The 21569-nt window shown below is 49.1% G+C and overlaps 1 protein-coding gene across 5 annotated transcripts in view; it reads right to left on the reverse strand.

The window, feature by feature from the left end:
* NSMF (NMDA receptor synaptonuclear signaling and neuronal migration factor) overlaps positions 1–9468 on the reverse strand; it is a 48979-nt gene extending 39511 nt beyond the window's left edge. For 2 of the 5 annotated variants that reach the window (XM_042786706.1, XM_042786703.1), the window contains exons 1-2: positions 9219–9439; positions 340–401 (exon numbers count right to left, since the gene is read on the reverse strand). In XM_042786706.1, the coding sequence (XP_042642640.1) occupies positions 340–401; positions 9219–9325 (169 nt within the window). In that variant the 5' untranslated portion in view covers positions 9326–9439. Of the gene's footprint in view, positions 1–339; positions 402–9218 lie in introns of all 5 variants that reach the window. The other 3 variants (XM_042786707.1, XM_042786705.1, XM_042786704.1) reach the window with 3 other exon arrangements.
* Between the last annotated feature and the right edge of the window lie 12101 nt (positions 9469–21569).

The raw sequence follows: 21569 nt of genomic DNA on the forward strand, positions 1-21569 counted from the left end.
AGACCTAGAAGTGATAAACCAGTGTAGAAGCCTTGTGCAGTGCAGTCTTTCACTTCCCAGCTGAAACTTCTTCCAAGGTCATCAGCTCTAGAGGTGAATTTATAACAGGGCACGTGTCCACTAAAACTGAACTTGCCCCCACAGCCCACTTAACCCTTGAGTCACCAAACGGCCTTTCCTTGAGGGCTTCACAGATCTAGAGGTCGATTCCTCCCGCCTCTCTGCTGCTGAGATCTCACACTAACCCTTTATGATAAATAAATGCACTTTATTTTAAGGCCTATTAATAAATAGATGCAAGCATATATGGATATAAATAAGGTATGTGAATTCTCTTACCTGAGCCGTTTCTACTTTCAGGATGGTTTTGTGAAAGATATTCTCCAAAAGCCCTTGCAGCTCTGCATATCCGAGCATCACAGAAGGCAGCAAATGAGAAAGAGAGATGGATAATGGTTAAAGGACAAGGAAAGAAGGAACAGTTCATTATCAATACACTGCTGTTCTCCTGCAGCTGCATTTCCCTCAGCTTCAGTTGACACCAATTTACACATGCTGCAATAGCAGTGGGGGGCTTCCTGGTTAATACACCTCACTTCCCCTGGCCAAAGGGGAAAACAGAGTCAGACTACAAGCCCAGGACTATTTTAGTCTTTAGCTTCTCTGTTAAAACCAAAAAAATTGAAATGCACCTGCATTAAACTTGTCCTTGTTTCTGTGACGCACATAAGAACTGGATCACAGTCTCTAACCACCCCAAGTTAAACAGTTAAACCCCTTCTGGCAGCCCAGGGAAGAAGGTATATCCATCCACTCCAATTCCAACCATCACCCCAGCCTTCTACTCCAGTTCTGAATGCTCCTGTCTGTGAGCTATCACAGCTTAGACATTAATGCTAATACTCATTTTACCTACCTTAACCCTAAGTTCTCGAGCACCAACTATGTCAGTATTTGGATTACTGGACAACCTTATTTGAGAGACCCTCACAACACCCCACAAAAGCAGTTCCTGGTTCTCTGATGGATTCAGGACCCGTGGATGGCTGAGACTGTACTGAAATATATTAAGAATCAATCAGGCAGGGTGAGCTCAACCCTTATCACACATCATGGCCTACATAAGAGAGCAAACCTATGAATATTCCAACCAGGGAAAATCTTTCTGCTTGCAACCCACACAGAAAAGGAATCCTTGGTCAAGGCGTGCATTCCCTGATATACAGTAAATACAATCTCCAGTCTCCTATTGCCAGGACATTTATAACATCCAGCTGCTGTTCTTGTTCTCCTGTACCCAACAGACCTGTAGCTCGAGAGAGCTAACACCACCTTTTCCCCAGCCATTCATTTTCCCCAGGTTTATAGAACAATCTCTCCAAGGTCTGCAGCATCACAATCAGGCTGGTATTTGCCAATGGACAGTCCAGGGTGGAGGCTTGCAAACGATGAAATGAAACAGCCACCCACCTCCTTGGCAAGCCAAGCCAACAAAGCCCAGTAGCCAAGCACTCTCAGCCTGCAAGCACATCAGCATCTCTTGGGGGAGGAGATGAAGACTTGCTGCAAAAGGGAGGACTCTCCATATCAAGGCATCACATCCACTGCCCTCCTCCTTCAGAGGTGCTCAAACTCAGAACATCCCTCTGAGGGATTAAAGCTACCACAAAAGGCTACGTTCATAACAGTCATTAAGCATCTAAGTGGAAAATGGCTTTGACCTCCAAAACAACCTTCTGCTTTGCTATCTGATGCAGCAGCATAACCCAACTTGTGTAGCCAGGATTTTCCCCTACTGCTTTTATACACCTCTTCCCAAAGGGGAAAAGATTAACAAAGCTACAATGTACCTCCCAGAGCGACTAGAGCTGGAAGGAGTGGGAAGTCCATTTGTCATCCACAGCCAGCAACAGGGGATCGATATGAACGATGAAGAAAGAGTAATTTAATCTCTCTGGGACTAAATTTCAGCACAGCCAAATGCAAAATGCTTTGGAGCAGCGCAGCTGGAGTTGTGCAAGAAGCAAGGTTTAACCTTCTGCATCATTACAGGCTAACACATGGTGCCGAGGTTTTTTCTGTTTCCAGATTCTTGCCTGTCTAGTAGCAGGCTGTACCTTTGGACACTAGCCTGGGGTGGCAGTTGCCCAAACTCCCTTCCTCTGTGCCTGAGCATGCCCAGAGGTGGTCACACAGAGGCTCTGTCACATGGGGGAGCTGTATGATTAGCACGCAATCCCCACTACGAGAAACAAAGGGATGAGCATCATGGTTCGCCCCACGGGAGGACAAGCGCCTCACAGGTGTTCCTTGAAAGCACTATCTTTCCGTCTGGGCAAAAAGCTGGAGTTGGTCCTGGGGCAACACACAAATGTAAAGGTGAGAGCTGGAGTGTGACAACTTCAGGGAAGTGGTTGAGTCACCATCTCTGGAGGTGTTTAAAATACATGCAGATGTGGCGTTTAGGGACATGGTTTAGTGCTGGATTTGACAGTATTAGGTTTACAGTTGGACTTGATCTTAGGGGTCTTTTCTGACCTAAATGATTCTATGATTCATCAGGCTATGCAGCTGCAAGAGCACTCCTGAGCTGCTCCTGCGCTCCATCTTAGAGGTGGTTAAGGTTCAGCCAGAGCCACGGCTGATCTCATGTAGCACTGGCAACAGCCCCGCTTTGAGCAGATGGCTGGGCTCAAGACTTCTAAGATCTCTTCCACCAAGACTTCCCATGGATGTCTGTCCTTGCAAGGCATCATCAACCACTCTCGGACAGGGCGCTTACACCCTTGGGAAAGACTTTGAAGCTTCTCTTGTGCATCAGGAGTCATTCCATGTAGAAAAAATAACGAGCAATTTCTCAGGTAAATTATCAGTGAGATTGTTTTACGCAATGTTACAGTTTTGAATCACACAAAAAATGCTGAAATATGATGATAAAATTTACTCTGTAACTAGTTCAAAAGCTCCAAGAGTGTATTAGTTCATCTATCATTCTCTCCATCTCTCTGCAAATGCTCGGAGCTGATCTGTCTACCTTAAAATCTGAATCAATGCTTCACCCTTCGTTTGCAAACCACAGGCTCAAAAAATTAGTACCAAGCACTTCCTAAGACCCCAAACTACAAATGGCTAACATGGAGCCAGAGAGAAGCACTGCTGCCCTCCCTCCCACTTTGCTCCATGGTGAAAATAGTGTCACTCAGAACAAAAGCCTGAGTTTAAAGATGCTCCAGCATCTCTAACCTCACTCCCCTGCTTCCCCATGCAGATGAGGTAGGAGGATAAAATCCCAAGCGCCAGAGCTCCCAGAGAACAGGCAATAGCCAGACGTCACCTTGCAGGTCAGAAGCACAGTGCTACTGAAAAACACTGCTGCCCAGGCCAGGCTGAACCTGCAGTTCTGTCACTACCGTTCCACTTCCACCGCTCTCAGACGCTGCAGGCCAGCCTAAGAGCAAACGAATGTGGATGCTTGATCACAGTTATCTAGAGACAGCTAATAAAGCAATGATGCCTGCACAGTACAATGTGTGATGGGGGTTTTCCAGCCAATTACACTGCAAACTTCAGACTAATTCTTTTGCTTATTATCTCAGTGGTTGCCTTCTACATTTCTGCTTCCCAAGTGCCATCAGCATTTCCTTGGCTGTGCCTCAGCTGATCTCCCACAGATGTCTGCATGTGCCCTTTGCCAAAGGGACGCTGCTGGCCATACTAGCTCCTTATGCCTAGTCTCCCCTTGCCAAGACTTTTGTGTTCCTTCTCTGCCCTCACTGTGCCCACAGTCACCCCAGTTTACCAGCATGGGCCTGTATTGTTAACATGCCATTTACCCTCTCTCCTTGGCTACCCACCAACTTGATCAAAATAGTCAGAGCAAAATTCAAAGATGGTAGATGCTCTATTCATCTAATTCTTTTCTATTTCTTTTATCAACACACTCTATTAATACAAGTCACACAATCGTACTTCACTCTCAGCTCAGTTTTGCCTCCACTATCACAACCAACATAGTTCAAGTCCCATCAAGCCTCCTGATGGCATTGGCCCTTCAACTGAGCTCAGAGCAGAGACACCTCAGGATAATTTAACTGGCAAGAGATATAAAAGGAAACTTGTTTCACATAAATGAGATGAAGTAGAAGGTGCCTTACAGCTAGCACGGGCCAATGAGCTATAATCCTGAGTGTATAACACTGCAAAGGCTGCATATAAATGAGCAGGTAGTACTGAGAGGTAATCAGCTGACGACAGGACAAGTTTTGCCCTGACTCATCTAGAGAGTTTTTCATTTTAGTGGCAGATCAGACCTGCATGTTATGCAGTCAGCAGTTTGGTTTAACAAAAGGACATCAAACAGGGACCATAGCCTTGGTACACTGCACTACTGAGTCTAACCAGTAAAGACAAGACTGCCATTGCCTCAGAGAAAACACCACCATCTTCTCTGGCTTCTTCTCCATCAGAATGACTTCACGAGTGCAGAGGGTGGGATGGGGTAGCACAACACAGGCAGCAAAAGCAGCAGCTGCCCTTCTGAGGGCATTTTTCAGTACTCAGTGTGCATAGATTCCAGGTCTGTAAGAGAAACTGAGATTTTGCGAAGAAGCATCGATGGTCTAGACATACATTTGCTAGAAGGAGGAAAGGCACCAAATAACAAAGGTCTCAATTACGACGTGATGAGCATGGAACAGCTTTCATGTCTTTGAAATAATTACATCAACAGAATAAAAAGGGCCTTGTTGCATATTAGCAGCTATGAGAAATTGATGCACGCAAATTTCTGCAATCCACCAAACTGACACTGAACTATGTGAAGAAATGTGTATTGAAACAGTTGGAGATACATGGAAGACCTGAGGTAACTCCATTTAGAGCATAGCAGCAAGCTAAGCAAAACCTGGACTATTCAGGAGTAGTACATGGAAAAACAAAGAACAAAGAACACCCACCATCTTCTCATGTTCCTTACTGCCCAGAGGAGGTGCAGCAGGAATCTGTTGTGACAGCATCTGACAGTGCTCATCTCAGGAAAACAGGAGAAAAGAGACCTCCTGCATCATCAGGACCTACGTCCTCCTACAGCAGCAATCCTGCTCTTGTCACTAAACAGAAAGGGGAACACCTCCAGCATATCCATAGTTAACAGCTCAGTCATTAAAGACTGTTGACACCTACGTTGTTTAAACCTAATAGTAACAATACCCTGACAAAAATTATGTTTCTGAAATATCTATGTAGGGAGATGGTAGCTGGAAAATTTTAATTTTAAATTTTAAAATTCTAAATTCTCACTCTCGAGAAAGGGAAATCAGATGTCAGCAATGGATCTTAAAGTCAAAGACCCCACAGTCTTGTAGGAATTTATAGTCACAGAGCTGGGACAGGAGGAGAGAAGACAGAGCAGGAAAAAGTTAAAAGAATGCAGTAATAAAAGCATGAGAGAGCTCATACCACTCACAGGAAAATTCACAAGCAGAAAAAAGGAATCTAGACTCCATCAAGAACCTCAATATAATCCAAAAATTGCTCATGCAGGAGGAAACTTGGGATAAAGAAGGCATTCAAGTACCTCAGCATTTTGTCAGTGCAAGATTTACCCTTTTGCAGCAATTACTGCTTCGTGGGCTCATTTAAACCCACTCTCTAGCCGTCTGTAGTCAGTAGAGAAGCAGTGAGACCAAATTCTTATCTCTCTGTGGGGTATCTTGGTCTAGACGCCAAAGTCCTGAAATTAGGTAAGATGAACCACACTCTTGACTCAAGTATTTCTTGTGCTAACTACGGCAGGGAGAGCACAAGCACCCTGAAAAAGTCTCATGTGTGTTTGCTCACACTATCACATGCTCCCAAAGAAAAGCTGTAGGCCAGAGTGACACAAAGCAGAACTGCAGGAAAAGACTTACTTTATTGCCTCACTTGGGGTGCCAGTATTGTGCTGTAGGTGTCAAGGCAGCAAGGACAGAGAGCACATTTCTAAAGGCTTTGGTTCATCTGCGCCCTTGAAAGTGTGCTAAGGAAGCCAAGGAGCATGTGTCACACCACGCAGGCCAGGACCCTGAAGAGAACCTGCACAAACCCAAACCGCAGCAGCCTGGGAGCTGTCAGCGGAGGGGCAGCGCCAAGGTCACGACTCAAGGGCAACTGCGTCATCCCTGCCGTCGGCACCTGTGCCCTGGGAGCAGCAAGGCAAAAAAGCATACACAGGAGGGAAAGACGGCATGACAGTGAGATCTCACATACAAGCACTTCAGATTTGATCAAAGCAACAGCACCAAGACACAGTCATTTCCCGGGTGCCATACACAGAATCAGGGCACAGTTCGCTGCACCTCTCTCAGGAGAAGACAAAACCACAGAGAGTGGATGCTCTCAACAGTGCTAGCACAGAGCAGCTATGCCATTAGTTTGTAAGAAGCTATTTAAAAGACCCAGCACACAACAAACTGCATGGAGCTAATTAATTCTCCTGGGACAGGAGACTCCCCTGAGTCGCTCTGCAGAGATTTTAATTTAAGAATCTAGGGAGCTTGCACCTTCTGCTTAGATCACATTACTCACGACAGCAAACAAATGATGCTCCCTGCTCCGTAAGACAGTCAAGTGCACACACACACACACTCAGTCACACATAATAAATATACATCAGTGGCCGCTTTGACTTGCATGGAATTTCAGGAGATGATTTTTCTCTCTGAAAGAGAATTCAGGAGAAATACGAATAGGACAGAGCTCAGAAGGTGCACAGAAGCAATCCCAGGACATCTCCTCCTGCAGCATGAGAACAGGATCCCACGTCTGCCTACATGAAACCGCGGGGGACCCGATCATTGCAGCAGTGCTATCCTCACAGGTGATCCAAGTCCCCAGCCCTCTTGGGAAGGACAGAAGAGTCTGTCTCTGTTGCCTTATCTACTGTCCTGCAGAGTCCTCACCGTAGATAAGGAAGATAAGGACACGGGGAATATGTGAAGGAGGACACAGGGCAGAGCAGAGGAGCTGTGTGTGATGCGCTCTGTAAAGCCCAGAAGAAACGTTTCAGCAGGTGGGTCACCACCGCTGTAGAAATTCTAAGGGGGGCAGAGTCCACAGGAGGCAGGGACTGAGACATGCCTGGCATGGCAGGATGGAGGCACACTGGCAGCGCCTGTCGCCACCAGCACCTTCTCCACACAAAGAGGCGATGCAGGGAGTTCCTCAACAAGTTGTCTCAACAAGCCTCCTCAAAAGCTTTTTCGATCAGGCATTTCTAGCACAGGGCATGAACAAGGAGACACATAAGAACATCTGTCCTGTGCCATGTCTACCTGACCAGACGCTCCTTGGGGACTTTAAGTTCCCCAGCCCAAGTCTCCTCAGCTGGTCAAATCACCACAATTCACACCACCGAGAGACACCTCAGAGCTCCCACATAACAGCAGCAGCAGCCCGGCAGTAGTTAGTAGGTATACAGCAAACCAGAACCCCAGAGGCACTTCCTGGACTCTACACAGTCGACACTAGGCGAGTAGCATCTGCCCACCCTGGTGTAGGCTAACAAGCCACTGCATTCAAAACACGTTAGTCGCTCCCAAACACCCACACTACCATTTGAAATCTTACCAATTACCGAATGTGTTGTTTGTGTGACTGACTGTCTAATCCTACTCCCAGAACCCCATTACAACAGTTATGGTGCATTTTGTGTCATTTCTGTATATCCACCTGGCTGACATCTGCCAAAAAGAATCCCACTTCCAGATCTCTGAATGCCATTGAAAGTGCTCACATTTTCCTTACTGGTTATGAACAGGGTGCATCGTAACGTGGGGAAAAGTTCCAGGCTCTGCCCAGACAGCTTTCTCCAGAGGCACTCTAGACTTTGAAGGATGGATTTCTTTACATTGTAAACAGACAGCAATATATAGACATCTATGGATCTCTTCACTTCAAGCCATAAGACTAGCTTTCCTTCTGGCACAGCAGAGATGCCATAATGTTGAGTTACAGTCACAGCGAGGTGACTGAGATCTCTCAGCAGCACGGATTGAGTCCTACACATGACTCCAGGTTATTCTAATGCAATTTTGTCTAACACAAAGGGGATGTTATATAATGCAGCTGAAAAGTTTATTTCTTCCCATTTCTTTTCAGCAGCAAAGAGCTAGTCTGGCTGTAGCAGAGACACTGATAGACCTACCCCTTTGCACAGCTGTGCTGTAGGAGCAGCTAAAAAGCTGCGCCAATGCCCCCAGACAGTCACCGGACGATTGCCGTGACACTTGCGCTGCAGCGTGGGAGAAGGGTCGTTTCCATCTCTGGGCAAAGGGCACTGTAGCAAAGCTTACCTGAGACGGCTTTTTAAACCCAAGTACAATCAAGCAGCAGATGCATTTTCTAGGATCTCCCATGTTTGATACTAAAAACCACTGGGACCAGGCAGTAAGTGAAATTCTATACTGTAGGACAAGCAATATAAAAATATAACATGCACAATTTAGAATCCAAATCTTTTAACTGGTCAATGTAGTGGCTTGGGGCACTGTCAGAGAGGGCAGATGTGGTGGGACCAGATTTTCATGCAATAGGTTTTCCAAAGGAGTGAGGCCCCTTGAAGAAAGCTGCTGACTTTGCTCTTGGACATGCAGATGGCATTTCAGATGATGAGCAACCACCAAGCAAACTGACCACACTTCCAATTCCCAAAGATCAGAAAGGTCCAGCCCTGACAAATCCACTTCTGACCTGCTCCTTGCCAACCTAGCAAATAAAACCTGCGGATGATGTTAGCCGGGCCAGCAGCGAGACGCGGGGACATCTCTGGAGACGAATCACCTCTCCGAAGGCTGGAGGTCCGCTGTGTGCGGGGGGACCGCGGTCACCAGCCGGCTGCAAGCGGGTGGCTGCTTCCAGGGGTCACCGCAGCAGCCGGCACCGGGGACCTGCCGGTCCTGTCCCTCTGGGACATGCCGGGTGCCTCCAAGCTCCCCCACCCCGGGCTGCCGTTCCCCAGCCCCGCGGTGAGCGCCCCCTGCCCCGACGCCTCTCCGGCCCTGGGGGACGAGCCCCGTGGTCGCGCCCGCAGCCGGCTCGTCCGGAGGGGCTCGGCGCTCTCCCCCCACCTCGACGCCCCGTGGGCAGAGCCCCCAGCACGGCCGGGGGCGGGCAGGGTCCCCGGGGCCGCCTGAGGCGCCGCCGGCGCGGGAGGGGGGGGCCCCGCTCCCCCCGGCACCCACCTCACTTTGGCCGCCACCGACGACATGGCCTCGTTCCTCAGCGTCTTCCTTTTGGACACGGCTGTGCCCATATTCGCGCGGGGGGGAGCCGCCGGGGGAGCGCTCATCGCACGACCCCGCGGCTGCCCATGCCGCGGCGGGGCCGGGTGCCGGGGCGCGCCGCCGCCGCCGCCGCCCCTCGCTGCCGCGCTCCCCCCGCTCCTCAGCGCCCCGCCATGCCGCGGCACCCCCCGCCCCGCCCCGCCGCGCTGCCCCCGGCGAGTGCGGCGCTCCGCCGCGGCCGCTGCCTCCTCATTGACTGCGGCAGGAGGGAGGGCCCGGGCGCGGCCCGCCGCCCAGGAAGCGCCGCTATATTTGGCCGGCGGCTCCCTCCTCCGCCCCCGCCTCCTCCCGGCTGACATCATGGCGGGCCGGCTGGGGAATGGCGGGGGGGCCGCGGGGAAGGGCGGTTGTCCCTCGCGGCGCGGCCAGCGTGGGGGGTCCCGCGTTCGCCTGGGTTTGTGCCCACAGCCGGCGGCGAGGGGAGGCCCGGGGGCCCCCGCCAGGAACAGACCTGCAGAAAAAGCAGTCACGTTGACGTAAAACTACAGCCTGCCTTTGAGGGGACGGGGGTACCTCTGAGGGAACCGGGGGAAGGTTTTAGGCACAGCTAGTTTTCCACGGCTGGGCGCTCCTGTTGACGGCGGGGCGGTGGCGGGAGGGTGCACCGGGGTTGCCGCTGCTTGCGGGGTGGTCGCGGCCACGAAGGTCGGGCCATCAGGTGTTGAACGCAACACCTCTGGAGGAGTGACACAAATGGCCATTCCCCTCCCCTGGCCTTGTCCCCCGGGCCGGGGGCTGCTCCCCGACGCCACCCCAGAGCGGGGCCCAGCGTGGCACTGGAGGTGTCTGGGGGCAGTGAAGGTGTGAGGAGCAGCCAGGTGTCCAGAGACCTCCTCGTCCCCAGTGTCACCTGCCAGAGCAAACTGCTTCCTCGGAGTCATCAAATGCCTGAAAACAAACCCAGCACAAGGTCTGACCAGCTGCTTGGTGAGGCAAGCCTCAGGGGATTTTCAATTCATGGAATCACAGAATGGCTTGGGTGGGAAGGGACCTTAAAGGTCACCTAGTCCAACCCCCTGCCATGGGCAGGGACATCTTGCACTAGACCAGGTTGGTCAAAGCTCCGTCCAACCTGGCCTTGAACCCTTCCAACGATGGGACATCCACAACTTCTCTGGGCAACCTGTTCCAGGGTCTTACCATCCTCATCATAAAACATTTCTTCCTTAGGTCCAATCTAATCTCTTTCTGTTTAAAACCATTGCCCCTTGTCCTGTCACTGCAGGCACTGGTAAAAAGTTTTCCTCCATCCCTCTATTGAGCTCTTTTTATATATTGAAAGGCTGCAACAAGGTCTCCTCAGAGCCTTCTCCAGGCAGAACAACCCCAACCCCCTCAGCCCTTCTCCACAGCAGAGGGGTTCCAGCCCTCGGATCAGTTTCATGGATGTAGGTTCTGATCCCTGAGAGGGTTTCAGAAAATGCTTTTCCTTGGGAAAGTATTTTATAAATCTGCTTTCGGGGCACCTGAGCAGGGACAGCAAGTTTTTAAGTATTATTCACAACATATACAGAAAAAACACTTGAGTGGTGCCCCTGGCTCTGCAAGTGCACAAATCCCAGGAATTCAGAGCAAATTCATTCAACAGACAGAGGGGTAGAAGTTTTATAGATAATTAAACTTCCTACAAGCTTTGTGAGAAGAGGCAGCTGAAGGAGGAAGTGACGGACAAATAGACACACCTTGTCTTGCCTGTACCTGGGGAAAGGCTGTAGCATAAGCTCATGTTTCACTGTTGATCCTGCATGGAAGAGACTGAAAGTTTGGGAAAAGCTTCAGTCTTCTCTCTCCATCAACTTAATCTGCAAAAAAACATAGGACGATTTGAACAAATTAAGTCTAACTTTTTGGTCTATTAATCTACAAATTGAAAAACAAAGTAATTCATGTAGAGAGCAGAAAAAAATGTGAATAAGGTACCCAACTACCCTGGTGTGTGTGGACACAGGGAGTGGGATGTAAATACCTCATCAGCTGGAATTTTATTATACACTGGGGAATTCACCGTGAATAACTTTCAGAAACATATCTTCGCTTAGACTCAAGCCGTGAGCGGAGAAAGTGCCATGTGTGCAAATTAAAGACGTCACCCTGCTTTTTAGGTTAGAGCAGCTGACTGAAGGAGAGGTGCTAAGTGACATCAGCTGCTCCATCCCTGCCACCGAGCGAGCTGGCCTCCGTCCCCCTTGCTCCACAGAGCTGCTCTTGAGGATCAGAGTCACTCCTCTTCCCACGGGGTTTTGTATCTCAAGCAGGATAAACACAGCTCTGCTGTTACACAGCCCTGAACTGCGTGGTGAGACTTCTTTAAACCTCACGGTCTCCATCCCATGTACTAATATTGGTGAAGAGATTTTAGGACATGTATGCCTCAGTCCTGTGTGTTGGAAGCAAGTGGGGTAGAGCTGATATGATGCTCATCTAATTTGATGCCTAGCCTTGCTTCGTGCCACTAGAAACACAGAGACAGAGAGATCTGAAGGTGCACGCACAGTCAAAAGAAGGGAAAAAAAGATAAATACATGGGAATACTTTAAAAATAAGATCAGCCCAAGCCTTTTGACTGCTTTCCCCCCTTTCTTTCCTGTGTAATTAGAGGGGGAAAATGCTCTTTATTTCTACGTTTAAATATTTTGTCAGTTGTGGCAAAAGCTATTATTTAAAAATGCAAACAACAAACCCCCCCAAACTAACAGACAGGTCTACTCTATCTCCGATGTAATCCCTACCACATCTACCTGGAAACACCCCAAAGTTGCTCACAGTGACATTTTTCAGGTACAAAACAAAGCCCAGTGTCAGTGCATTGGATTTCTTCCCACAGAAGATGACTCCCATTAAACTTCTACTCATGACTATCCCTCCAGCCCAGCCCTGGATTCATTTTGCACAGTCATGTCACCAAAGAGTTTCTACAACAGAAAATGAGAGAAAATCCATCTGTTTTTAGGGAGAACCTTAAAAAAATCTGTAGAGAATTTGAACTGTGCAAGCAGTTACAGTCTCAGTGACGCACTGTCCAGTGCTGTCAATGCCCAAAATCAAAAACCAGGGATGCCTCCACCTCTGTCCTGTTTTCATACCACTCTCTGCCACATTTGTGCCACTTGGAGCTCTCCCAAACTCTCCTGTGTCCGTTCCCCAGCAAGGTCTTGCTCTTTGAGGCTGGGGAGGGTCCAGCCCAGTGTAGGGCTCCCGTCAAAGGCACACTGGCTGCTCAGGGCTTGGCCAGATGGGTTTTGAAGACCTCCAAGGATGGAGATACCACCACTGCTCCTGTCCCAGGGCTGCACCACTCTCCCAGGGAAAGATTTCTTCCATATATGTGATGGCAATTTCCCCTGTTTCAACAGGTGCCCACTGCCTGTTTGTCTGTGCACCCTTGAGAAGCACCCGGTTCCGTAGTGGCCCACGAGCACCGGCCCATCTCCCTGCAGTTTCCCTTCTTGCTCTCTGCTCCTTCCCCACCTTCATTTAGTGTTTTCTCCTTGCCTCTGGGATCCTCCCAGGTGTTTGGGGGGCTGGCTTACCCCAGTGTGGCACAGAAGAGGAGGCAGCGGGCCTCCTGCTCATTACAGCTGGAGAGACGCCTTTGCTTCGTGCTAGGAAAAAAGTCAGGCGAGCCAAGCAGACTGTTCCCCATCGCTTCTCCATGGCAACAGGCCTTCCAGACGCACGCACATAGGCAAACAGGCCGAGGAGGCAGGGAGCACCACGGTCCCTCCGCCCAAGCCCCAAACCTCCACTCACAGGCTTCTGTGCTGAGCTCACATTGTCCTAGGGGAGCACACCCCAAAACAGCTTCCAAAATAATCATAGCTGGTCAGAGAAATGCTGCCCTCCTTCCACTGGTGAAGGTGCAATATCCTGAAGCACAAGCCAGACATCCTGGCCAGTGATGATTTTTGTCCACGTAAATGTATCACATTTGAAAAATCTGGTATCTCAGCATCCTGTCAAACCAAATAGCACGTGTCCGGCTAGTGGGAAACCCAGAGACTTAGACCTGACTAGGTCTAGGTCTTAGACCAGGTTGAGATGAGATGGTGTGATGATTCTCAGACTTTAAGGATCCAGTCTTTTTGTGTTTAGAAAAGGAATTTTTGCCTAAATGAGCAAAAAATACGTATCCTGAGAATTTAAATACAAAAAGGAGAAGTAAGACAAGCCAAAAAGAGTCACAGGAACAACCTGCAAAAGGCAAAGGCAAACAATAATAAATACTTCTTCAAACACATCAAGCACAGGATGCCTATTGGAGAGTCTGGAGCGTCAGAAGTTGGCCACAGTACAAGAGGAGCATTCATAGGAGTTAAGGTCAGAACAGAAAAACAATTAATATTTTGCATCTGTAGTCAGTGAGAAAAAGCTCAGAGAAGTTCCTGTGCCAGAAGTCATCTTTATATGGACATGGCATTGGAGCTGGCTCATATTCAAGTGTCAGCAGAAGAAATTGAGGAACCAAAGAGTGCAAATTCACCAGACTGAGGGGGTTCACCTAAGTGCTCAGGAACTCAGAGATTAGACAGTTTAATTACTTAATTGTAGCATGTGATCACTGTGCGTAACATATCCTTGGTGTCTGAGAGCTTCAAGGTGACAAACGGGGAGGGTTTGGGGTTATTACAGACCATGAAGTCTGAGGTTCCTCCTGGGCAAACTGATAGAAATTGTAATAAAGCATACAATTAGTGCATAGTTGGATACATCCGAAATACTGGGAAGAAAAAAAAAAAGGTGGTTTTCCTTGAATAAAGGAATGCTTCATAAATCTTTTACAGTTCTTTAGAGGAGTCGATAAGCACATGGTATAGTCTGCCTGGATTCCCAAAAGGTCTGTCACGGCAGTTTCTTACAGAAATGCAATTACCATGGGATTAACAGAAAAGGCTTGAAATAGATAAATAACTGGTTAAAGGATTCTGAAAGAGTAGCTTATCAACAGGCAGGCTCCTGAATGGAGGGAGGACTTGAATGGAGTCCCACAGGGACCTGTGTTGGGGTCTGCTCACTTCAGCATATTCAGAAATAATCTTGAAAAGGAAATGAAAAAAAGGGGTAACAAAGCTTGCTGATGATGTTATTCAGGTATTCAGGTTCATAAATACATGAGATGTTGTAAAGAATTATACAAGGACCTCATGACAGTGAATAACTAGGTAATAAAATGGCTCAGGACATCCAGAGCAGATAATTACAAAGATAGACACACAGGAGAAAAACAAACGCAACTTCAGTGGTACAGTACTGAGCTCTGCACTCATCCTTATCCTCAGAAATGGCCACTTTTCCTCCCGGGTTCCTCTGAATATCAGCCCCCACCCAAGCTGCATTTGTTTGTGCCTCTCACACTGGTCACTGGCTTTGGAGGGAGTGCAAACCCAGGAGGGAAAGGGAAGGGACTCAGCAGTGTGGGAAGCATAAACCCAGGACAAAGCGGGACGTTTAGCAGGCGGTGTGAGATGACTGTAGTTTCTTCGGTCCAAACCGAGACCAGAATCATTTGTGGTCCCTGCAGAAAACACAGTCAGTTATTTAGTTACTGGGAAGGGCAGAATAACAGTTAGCAATGCCGAGGGAGGTGTGGGACCCCCCCGCCCCAGGGACATTTCCCTGGGCTGTACACGACCGTGGTGTGAGCTGAGGCGTGGGTGCCTCCCGGGCACATGATGTGCTGAGACCGCAGAAGTGGTACAGGGAGGACAGGCTAAGGCAGGGGCGGTTTTAGCCCCCTGCCCTCTGCACCCGTTGTTCTGCACAAAACAACTGGCCCAAGTGCGGTGGTAATGGAGGGGCGAAGCACCAGACTGAAAAGAGAAGATGAACCGATGTGCCCGCTGTCTGTAAACGTGGCATCCTGATTCAGCTCTTCTGACAAGTCACGACAGCCCTGAGAGATGATGATAAAACCAAGGCGGTGGGAGAGCTGGAGGAGCTGTCGCGGTTTATCTGCGTAGCACTGTTTGGAAAGAGTTTGAGGGCAAAATTATGGCCAACTGCACTGGGAATCTCAAGGTCTCCCAGGTACCGGGAGGTCACTCAAGTGTCATCTAGTCACCTTCCCACTTGGCCAATTTAGTCACTGAAAGATGTTGCTGTTGAATTAATCAATTAAAAACTTCACTCTAATGAGGCACTGTAAGAAAATAACTTTCCCAATACCGGCATAGTTAAAAATAGGCAATACATCACAGAAGCAATATCAATAGCTAACAAGTTGGAGTTAGCCAAGAATTACAGTTTAGCTTTGAGTGGATTCATTTGGACAGAGGTGTTCTTAAATGGCCAAGCATTTGGCATCAGAAAATAAGAGCTTGTTCAAAGGCAGTCTGAAATACAGTCCCGATCACAGGATGAACAGTTCTTCTGAACCAGCTGGGATACGGAGCACTCAAGCCCAGTGTTAGGCCAGCTCACCCCCAACTATTTTTAGTAAAAGACCTAATCAGTAATTATCAGGGCTGGATACAGCCTCTCGGTCTTGCTTTCTGTTACATGTCCCAGCCCCAATGTGCTAATGAGTGCAGCATTGGCAGGAGAGGAATCCAGACCCCTTAGACAGGCTTGCCTGTGCTCAGAGATTCAACCCTCTCCTCCGTGCTCCTAAGCCACTGCACTTTCCCAGATCTTCTAACTTTGTCAGTGTTATGAAGCCACCAAATATTATTTTATATTGTCTGTCTGCTTCTGCAAAAGGCAGCAAGGTACCTGGCAGGGCAAGCCAGAAGCAGCCCTGGTCCAAACCGGAGATTTGGAAGGGAGGATCTGTGCTTAGCTGGGGGTGGAGGATGTGGAAGAGCAGAGCCTTTCTATCCCAAATTTGGAAAAAAACCCCCCAGCATTGAAAAAGGCCTTGGAGCTTTATATCCCATGCGTAGCCATAGCGTGGGGGGGTCTGAGGGCTAGTGTGCTCTCCGGGGAGCAGTGCAGCAGCCCATTCCCAGCACGTACTGCCGGCGCTCGGGCAGGGCCCGGCACCCGCACCCCGAGCGTCCCCCCCGAACCCCAAACCCCAGCTGCAGAGCCGTGTCGTCAGCCCCCGCTGACCGGCCAAGCTGGGTCAGACAATGACCCGGAGCGGGAGCTCTTCCAGGCTGGGTTCGGGGGCAGCAGGCTGGCTTCCCGCTGGCAGGCTCCCGCAGTAGCACTCAGTCAGCCTGGGTCTGCCCGGCTCTGCAAGCACAACCTGAACACACTTTCCTGTGGCTGCTGTTCAGAGAGACGGGAAGGTGATGAGGCTGCGGGACTTATTTTGCCACCTTCTTGCCAAAGGAGCCTTAGCAGCTTCCTCTGAGCAGACACTAGAGACGGGGAGGACAGGCTTCAGCTTCCCACCGTCACACAACAGCCCCTCTGGCCAGGCAGTGCCTTTCCCTGCTCCCTGCACTGCAGCACCAGCACCGGCACGGCCTGTCCCTAGTGGGAGGCATCACACTGCTTAAAGAAAATTATGTTGCTGGCCTTTTCATTATGTTGCCCAGCAAATGTTCCCATGAAATATAGGCCTAATTATCTACCCACATTCAGATTACTCTAAGATGCAATTTCCTTCTACTCTGTGGAGTTTGCTTTCCTTCTGCGGAGCTCATGATTGAAATACACTCAATTAGCTATTACTCTGCTGGCTGAAATCTTGAGCTGCCTTCCCGACAAGGCTGCTCCATCCAGGTCTCACTGGCATTTCAACAACCAGGTGACACAAGCGCACATGCAAGCCACAAAGATGTCTCACCACTCAGCCATGCCTGTTATTTATTAGATTTGTATTGCAAATGGAGGGCCTAGTTGGGACTGAGGGCTTGAAATACAAAGTATTGAACAAACTTGCCTTAAAATGTGGTCCCAGAAGGCTAAAATAATTTTCTAAATGCAAACCATGCCTTGTGCCAGGTGGATTGGAGCCAGGCAGACTCAGTCCCACATACACCCTTGTTAATATGCATGCACACCAATTCATAAAGTAATAACAGTAATAATAATAATAACAACAACAACAATTATAATATACTTCAGGCACTTAAGGGAGGACAAGAGCATGTCCAACCCCATGAACCACATAGACTCTTTCATCACGTCTCAAACCCCTCTGTGCTTTCCCAAACTCCACCTTGAACACAGCCAGAGCATTTCCCACTGCTCCTTCCCACCCCCGGCGTGCCCAGCCTGCAGTCCCTCTCTCCATCTCGTGCCAGCAGAAAGCCTTTGCTCCTTCCTGCCAAACTCAGTTTTCTGGCCATTTACTGAGCCCGAGAGCACCTGAGTACCAACCTTGGGCAACTGTGCTCAGAGTCTGTAATGTTCAAACCCAATACAGGTTAGCAGAGCTTGTCAAAGAGCCCAAAGACAGAAACCGGCGCCAGCACAGGAGATTGGTCTGTGCCCGTTCCTTGGGTGGGATCATTTCAAAAGCGTGCTCCTAAATCCCTGCGAGGGAACTCGCTCTGCCCAGGAGAGGAAGACTCTGGAAGAGACACCACGTTTCTGAGTCAGGAGAGCTGACAGGACAGTGGGCATTTCAAGAGCAGCATAATATTGTATACTTCTATTTTCTTTTTAAATGATACAGCAGGTGGAGAGAAACAAAAGAAATGAGCATTGGCTGTAGCATGAGGGGGGATTTGAGCAGGATGGTAACATCATTGAATTCCTATTAGGTAAACTAGTGGCATCAAACTGACATAAACCAGTCCCTCCGAATAAATTACAATAAATAAAACCAGTTGATATAACAAAGGAAGCAACCATGTGGATATTTCATACAGGGAAGAGATTCCTTAACTTCTCAGCAGAAATGTGGAAGCATTGATGTGAAGGCTCTCTGGAGGTCTTTGGTCCTGCTGCCTGCTCAAAGCAGGATTGTTGCCTACACCAGAGCAACTTCACTTGGCCAAGTTGTGGCACTCTGGGTGGTGACCCCTCTCCCAGGGTGACATGTTCCCGTGCTGCACCATCCTCCAGGCGACAAGGAACTGATTTTGCACCTCCCAGAGGCAGGTTTTACTCCCAGGGTCCCCAGCACCAGCAAGGACTGTTCAGCAGCTGTGGAAGTGCAGGACTTGGCCCTCACAGTGGAGATTCCTCAAGGTCGGGATTCCCGAAACAGCTCCAGGAACAGATTTGATGGTAATTGAGTGGTCAGTGATTCAGTCATTACTCAGTTTTTGCTCCATCCCCATCTCAGTATTTCATTGTTTGGCAAAATAACAGTCTGACTTTGTCCTGACATTGGTACCATGCAGCAGAGGAAAAGCTGAAGTTTGAAGTGCCTGTGTTATATTTAGGATGGAAGACAAAATGTTGCTACTAAAGAAGTGTTGTGTGAATGCATCCCTATAAACATCTCACTCCTGAAGCTCCACTCCAACCCTACCCTGCACCATGTCCAACCCTTACTGTATCTGGAGGTGCTGGGCACAGAAATGAAACCATTTACAGCTGTCTTGCCCATTTACTGCTGGCGAAAGGGCTCAGACAGAGGTGGGAATGCAGCACCCACGCACTGCACAGCCCAGGGCACGGCTCCCTCCGACACAGTGCTTCTGCCCGACACGAGGCCGGCAAGGGAGCGGCAGTCGTGCGTGCGGGGACGGGTCCTGTGAAAAGAGAGGCCAAGGAGCAAGGAGAGAAGCGGGTAGAAACATACAGGGAGGATGACTCAGAAAGCTCAGCTGGAGGATGAGGAGGGATGCATTTAGCCTTTCCCTCTTGGTGGGCTGAAGGAAACTATTTGCGATGGTTGTGGCAGAAGGAGTGAGAAGCTGAAAGCGAGGTGAGAAGAGGAGGAGAGCTGGGCTTTGCTGTATTGTGCGCATTGCAGAGCTTTCCAAGGCTCCTCTCTCCGGCCTGAAGTGCATACCTGCGTCTGTGCTAGTGAGAAGCGGTGGCTGTGGGCAGTGTGGGGAGGTTCACGCAGGGCTGTGCACACATTCGGGGCCGTCGGCAGCTCCTGGCCACGGTGAGGGGGTAGCAAAATAGGTGCCATCTGCTTCAGCTGGGGCATCGCACAAAGGTGGCAGGCAGTAAAGAGCTTCTAGGTTAGACCCTGTTGGAAAGGATAAAAAATTCCACAACTGCAAATAAAATCGCCCAAGGCACAGGAAAGGAGTGGCTATGGTGAGTGTGTGCAGTAGGAGGGCGTTATCCGTTCTGCTGTCCCTGCACGTGCCCCATTTCCAAGCTGTCCTGCGGGAAGGGAGAAGAGCAGCCCCCAAAAGTTCACAGTGAAATCAGTCGGTCGCTGAGTGAGATTTGGCAGGGAGCTTGGGATGGGCAGTGGCTGAATCCATCTGCTGTTCTGCAGGAAAGGACCTGGATGCTACTGCAAACCTTCAGCTGAGCTGGAGCCAACAGTGTTGTGCTTGTGTGGAAAAGTCACAGAATGAGAAATGCACAGGTCTGGTACGACACCAGCCAGAGGACCTGGCCTAGTGCTGGCGGTGGCGTTTCGGGGGAGATTTGGGTTGGTTGGAGAGGGCTCAGAGGGAGCACCAGGAGGGGACTGATGGTGCGGAAATGCAGCCTGTGAGGAAAGGCTGAAAGCGAGACTGAATCACCCCAGAAAATTAAAGACCTGGGGAGAGCCACAGCAACACGGTTCAGTTATTACAAGGCAGGACAGGACAAGAAGCAATGGGATTAAACTGTCTTGGTGAAACTCAGGTTAGACATAAAGAAAAGTTGTTTAACACTAAGGACAGTGAAGCAGAACAGACTGTCAAGGAGGGCAGAGATGCTCCAGCACTGTAAGAGCAGATCAGGTGCTGTGTCAAGAGCAACCAGCCAGAGCGGAGCCTCCAGTGGGCACCGGGTCAGGCTGGGTGGTCTCGGCACAGCTGCTGCAGCCTGCTTTGCCAACGTGCTACGGAGTCACGTAACTCACCGCGGGACTGCTGTGGCTTGTCAGTCTCATCTCATCACTCGTGGAACCAGCAGCTTCACAAACTTCATGGAGGTGGTGACAATTGTGAGGAAAATTGAAGAGGAAAAAAAAAAAACCCTGTATAGTGGGAAATCTTTGAGTAGAGCTTGCAAAAGGGCAGGAAAACTAATATCGCAGAATCAAGAAATTATAACTTTGCCTGAAAGCCCATCTTATAAGTTGGTAACCAAAACCCAGCAATTGGAAGTAAAATGACAATATGTGTGGAGAGGAAGAAAGTAATAGATACTAACCAATATGTAGCAATCACCACAATGAGTTAGGAAGCAGAGATATTGATAGAGGAGGGTAAACGGAGAAAAATCCATGCCTGGCAAAGCCACAACCAGAAGTTGGACACTAAATATATTAGAAACAAAAGAAATGTTTATCACATTGCAGGTTCATTTCATAGAGAAGCGTAAAAAGGTTTTGGTCAGGAGCAAGCTCAGGTGTCTCTAGTCCAACATCCTGCTCAGAGCAGGACCAATGACAAAGCAACACCACCCTGCCCAGGGACCACCCAGTTGCATTTTGAAAATCTCAAAGCATGGAGAAGCCACGGCATTCCTAGATGAGGAGCTGCACTGCTCGTGACAAGGCCCTCAGTGTGTTTCTTCTGCATGGGAATGTGAGACATGAGGATGATGAAATACTCTCTGGTCTGCTAACAACCAAGAGCATCTCAGGTGACATCCGTGGGGTTTCTAACTCAGCAGATCCTCATGATGTGCACCTGAGGGCCCTCAAGCCGTGCCGAGCTGGGCTGCCTTCGCTCGCTGCTGAAAAGCTCAAAGTCTGGGGAGCTGCCAAGCTTGGCAGGGGGCTAACGTGGTGCGAAGTGGGTGAAGCAGGTGCCCTGGTTAACAGTCAGTCAGTCCAGCATGCCATTCAGATTGAAAAATGGAGAAGACACAGAGGATTCAATTAATATAGAAATCTAGGATTAAAAATATCCCCGTCAGTGTGGTGTAATGGAAAAATGTCTTATCAAATGAGCCTCATTTTATCCTTTGAGAAAATTACAAGTTTGTAGCTAAAGGTTACCATGTAGCCATTATTTGCTTAGCTTTTGTCAACGTGTTTGACTTAATATCATATGACACCCTAATTACAAATTTAGCGCTATACAATCTCAATAAAGCCCACATTAAATGGATGGAGAGCTGCAAACCCATCTCCAAAACAAGGAGTCATCAGTGAACAGCGATGATTTAGAGGGATTCTGCAGGAGTTGGTCCCAGTCTGACACTAATCAATGTTTTCATCATTGATTGAGAAATGAGCACAAAACACAGCTGATAAATTATACAGCTGCTGGAAGCAGGACT

Source organism: Tyto alba, unplaced genomic scaffold, assembly GCF_018691265.1.
Source record: "Tyto alba isolate M040663 unplaced genomic scaffold, T.alba_DEE_v4.0 Super-Scaffold_11, whole genome shotgun sequence".
Lineage (NCBI taxonomy): Eukaryota > Metazoa > Chordata > Aves > Strigiformes > Tytonidae > Tyto > Tyto alba.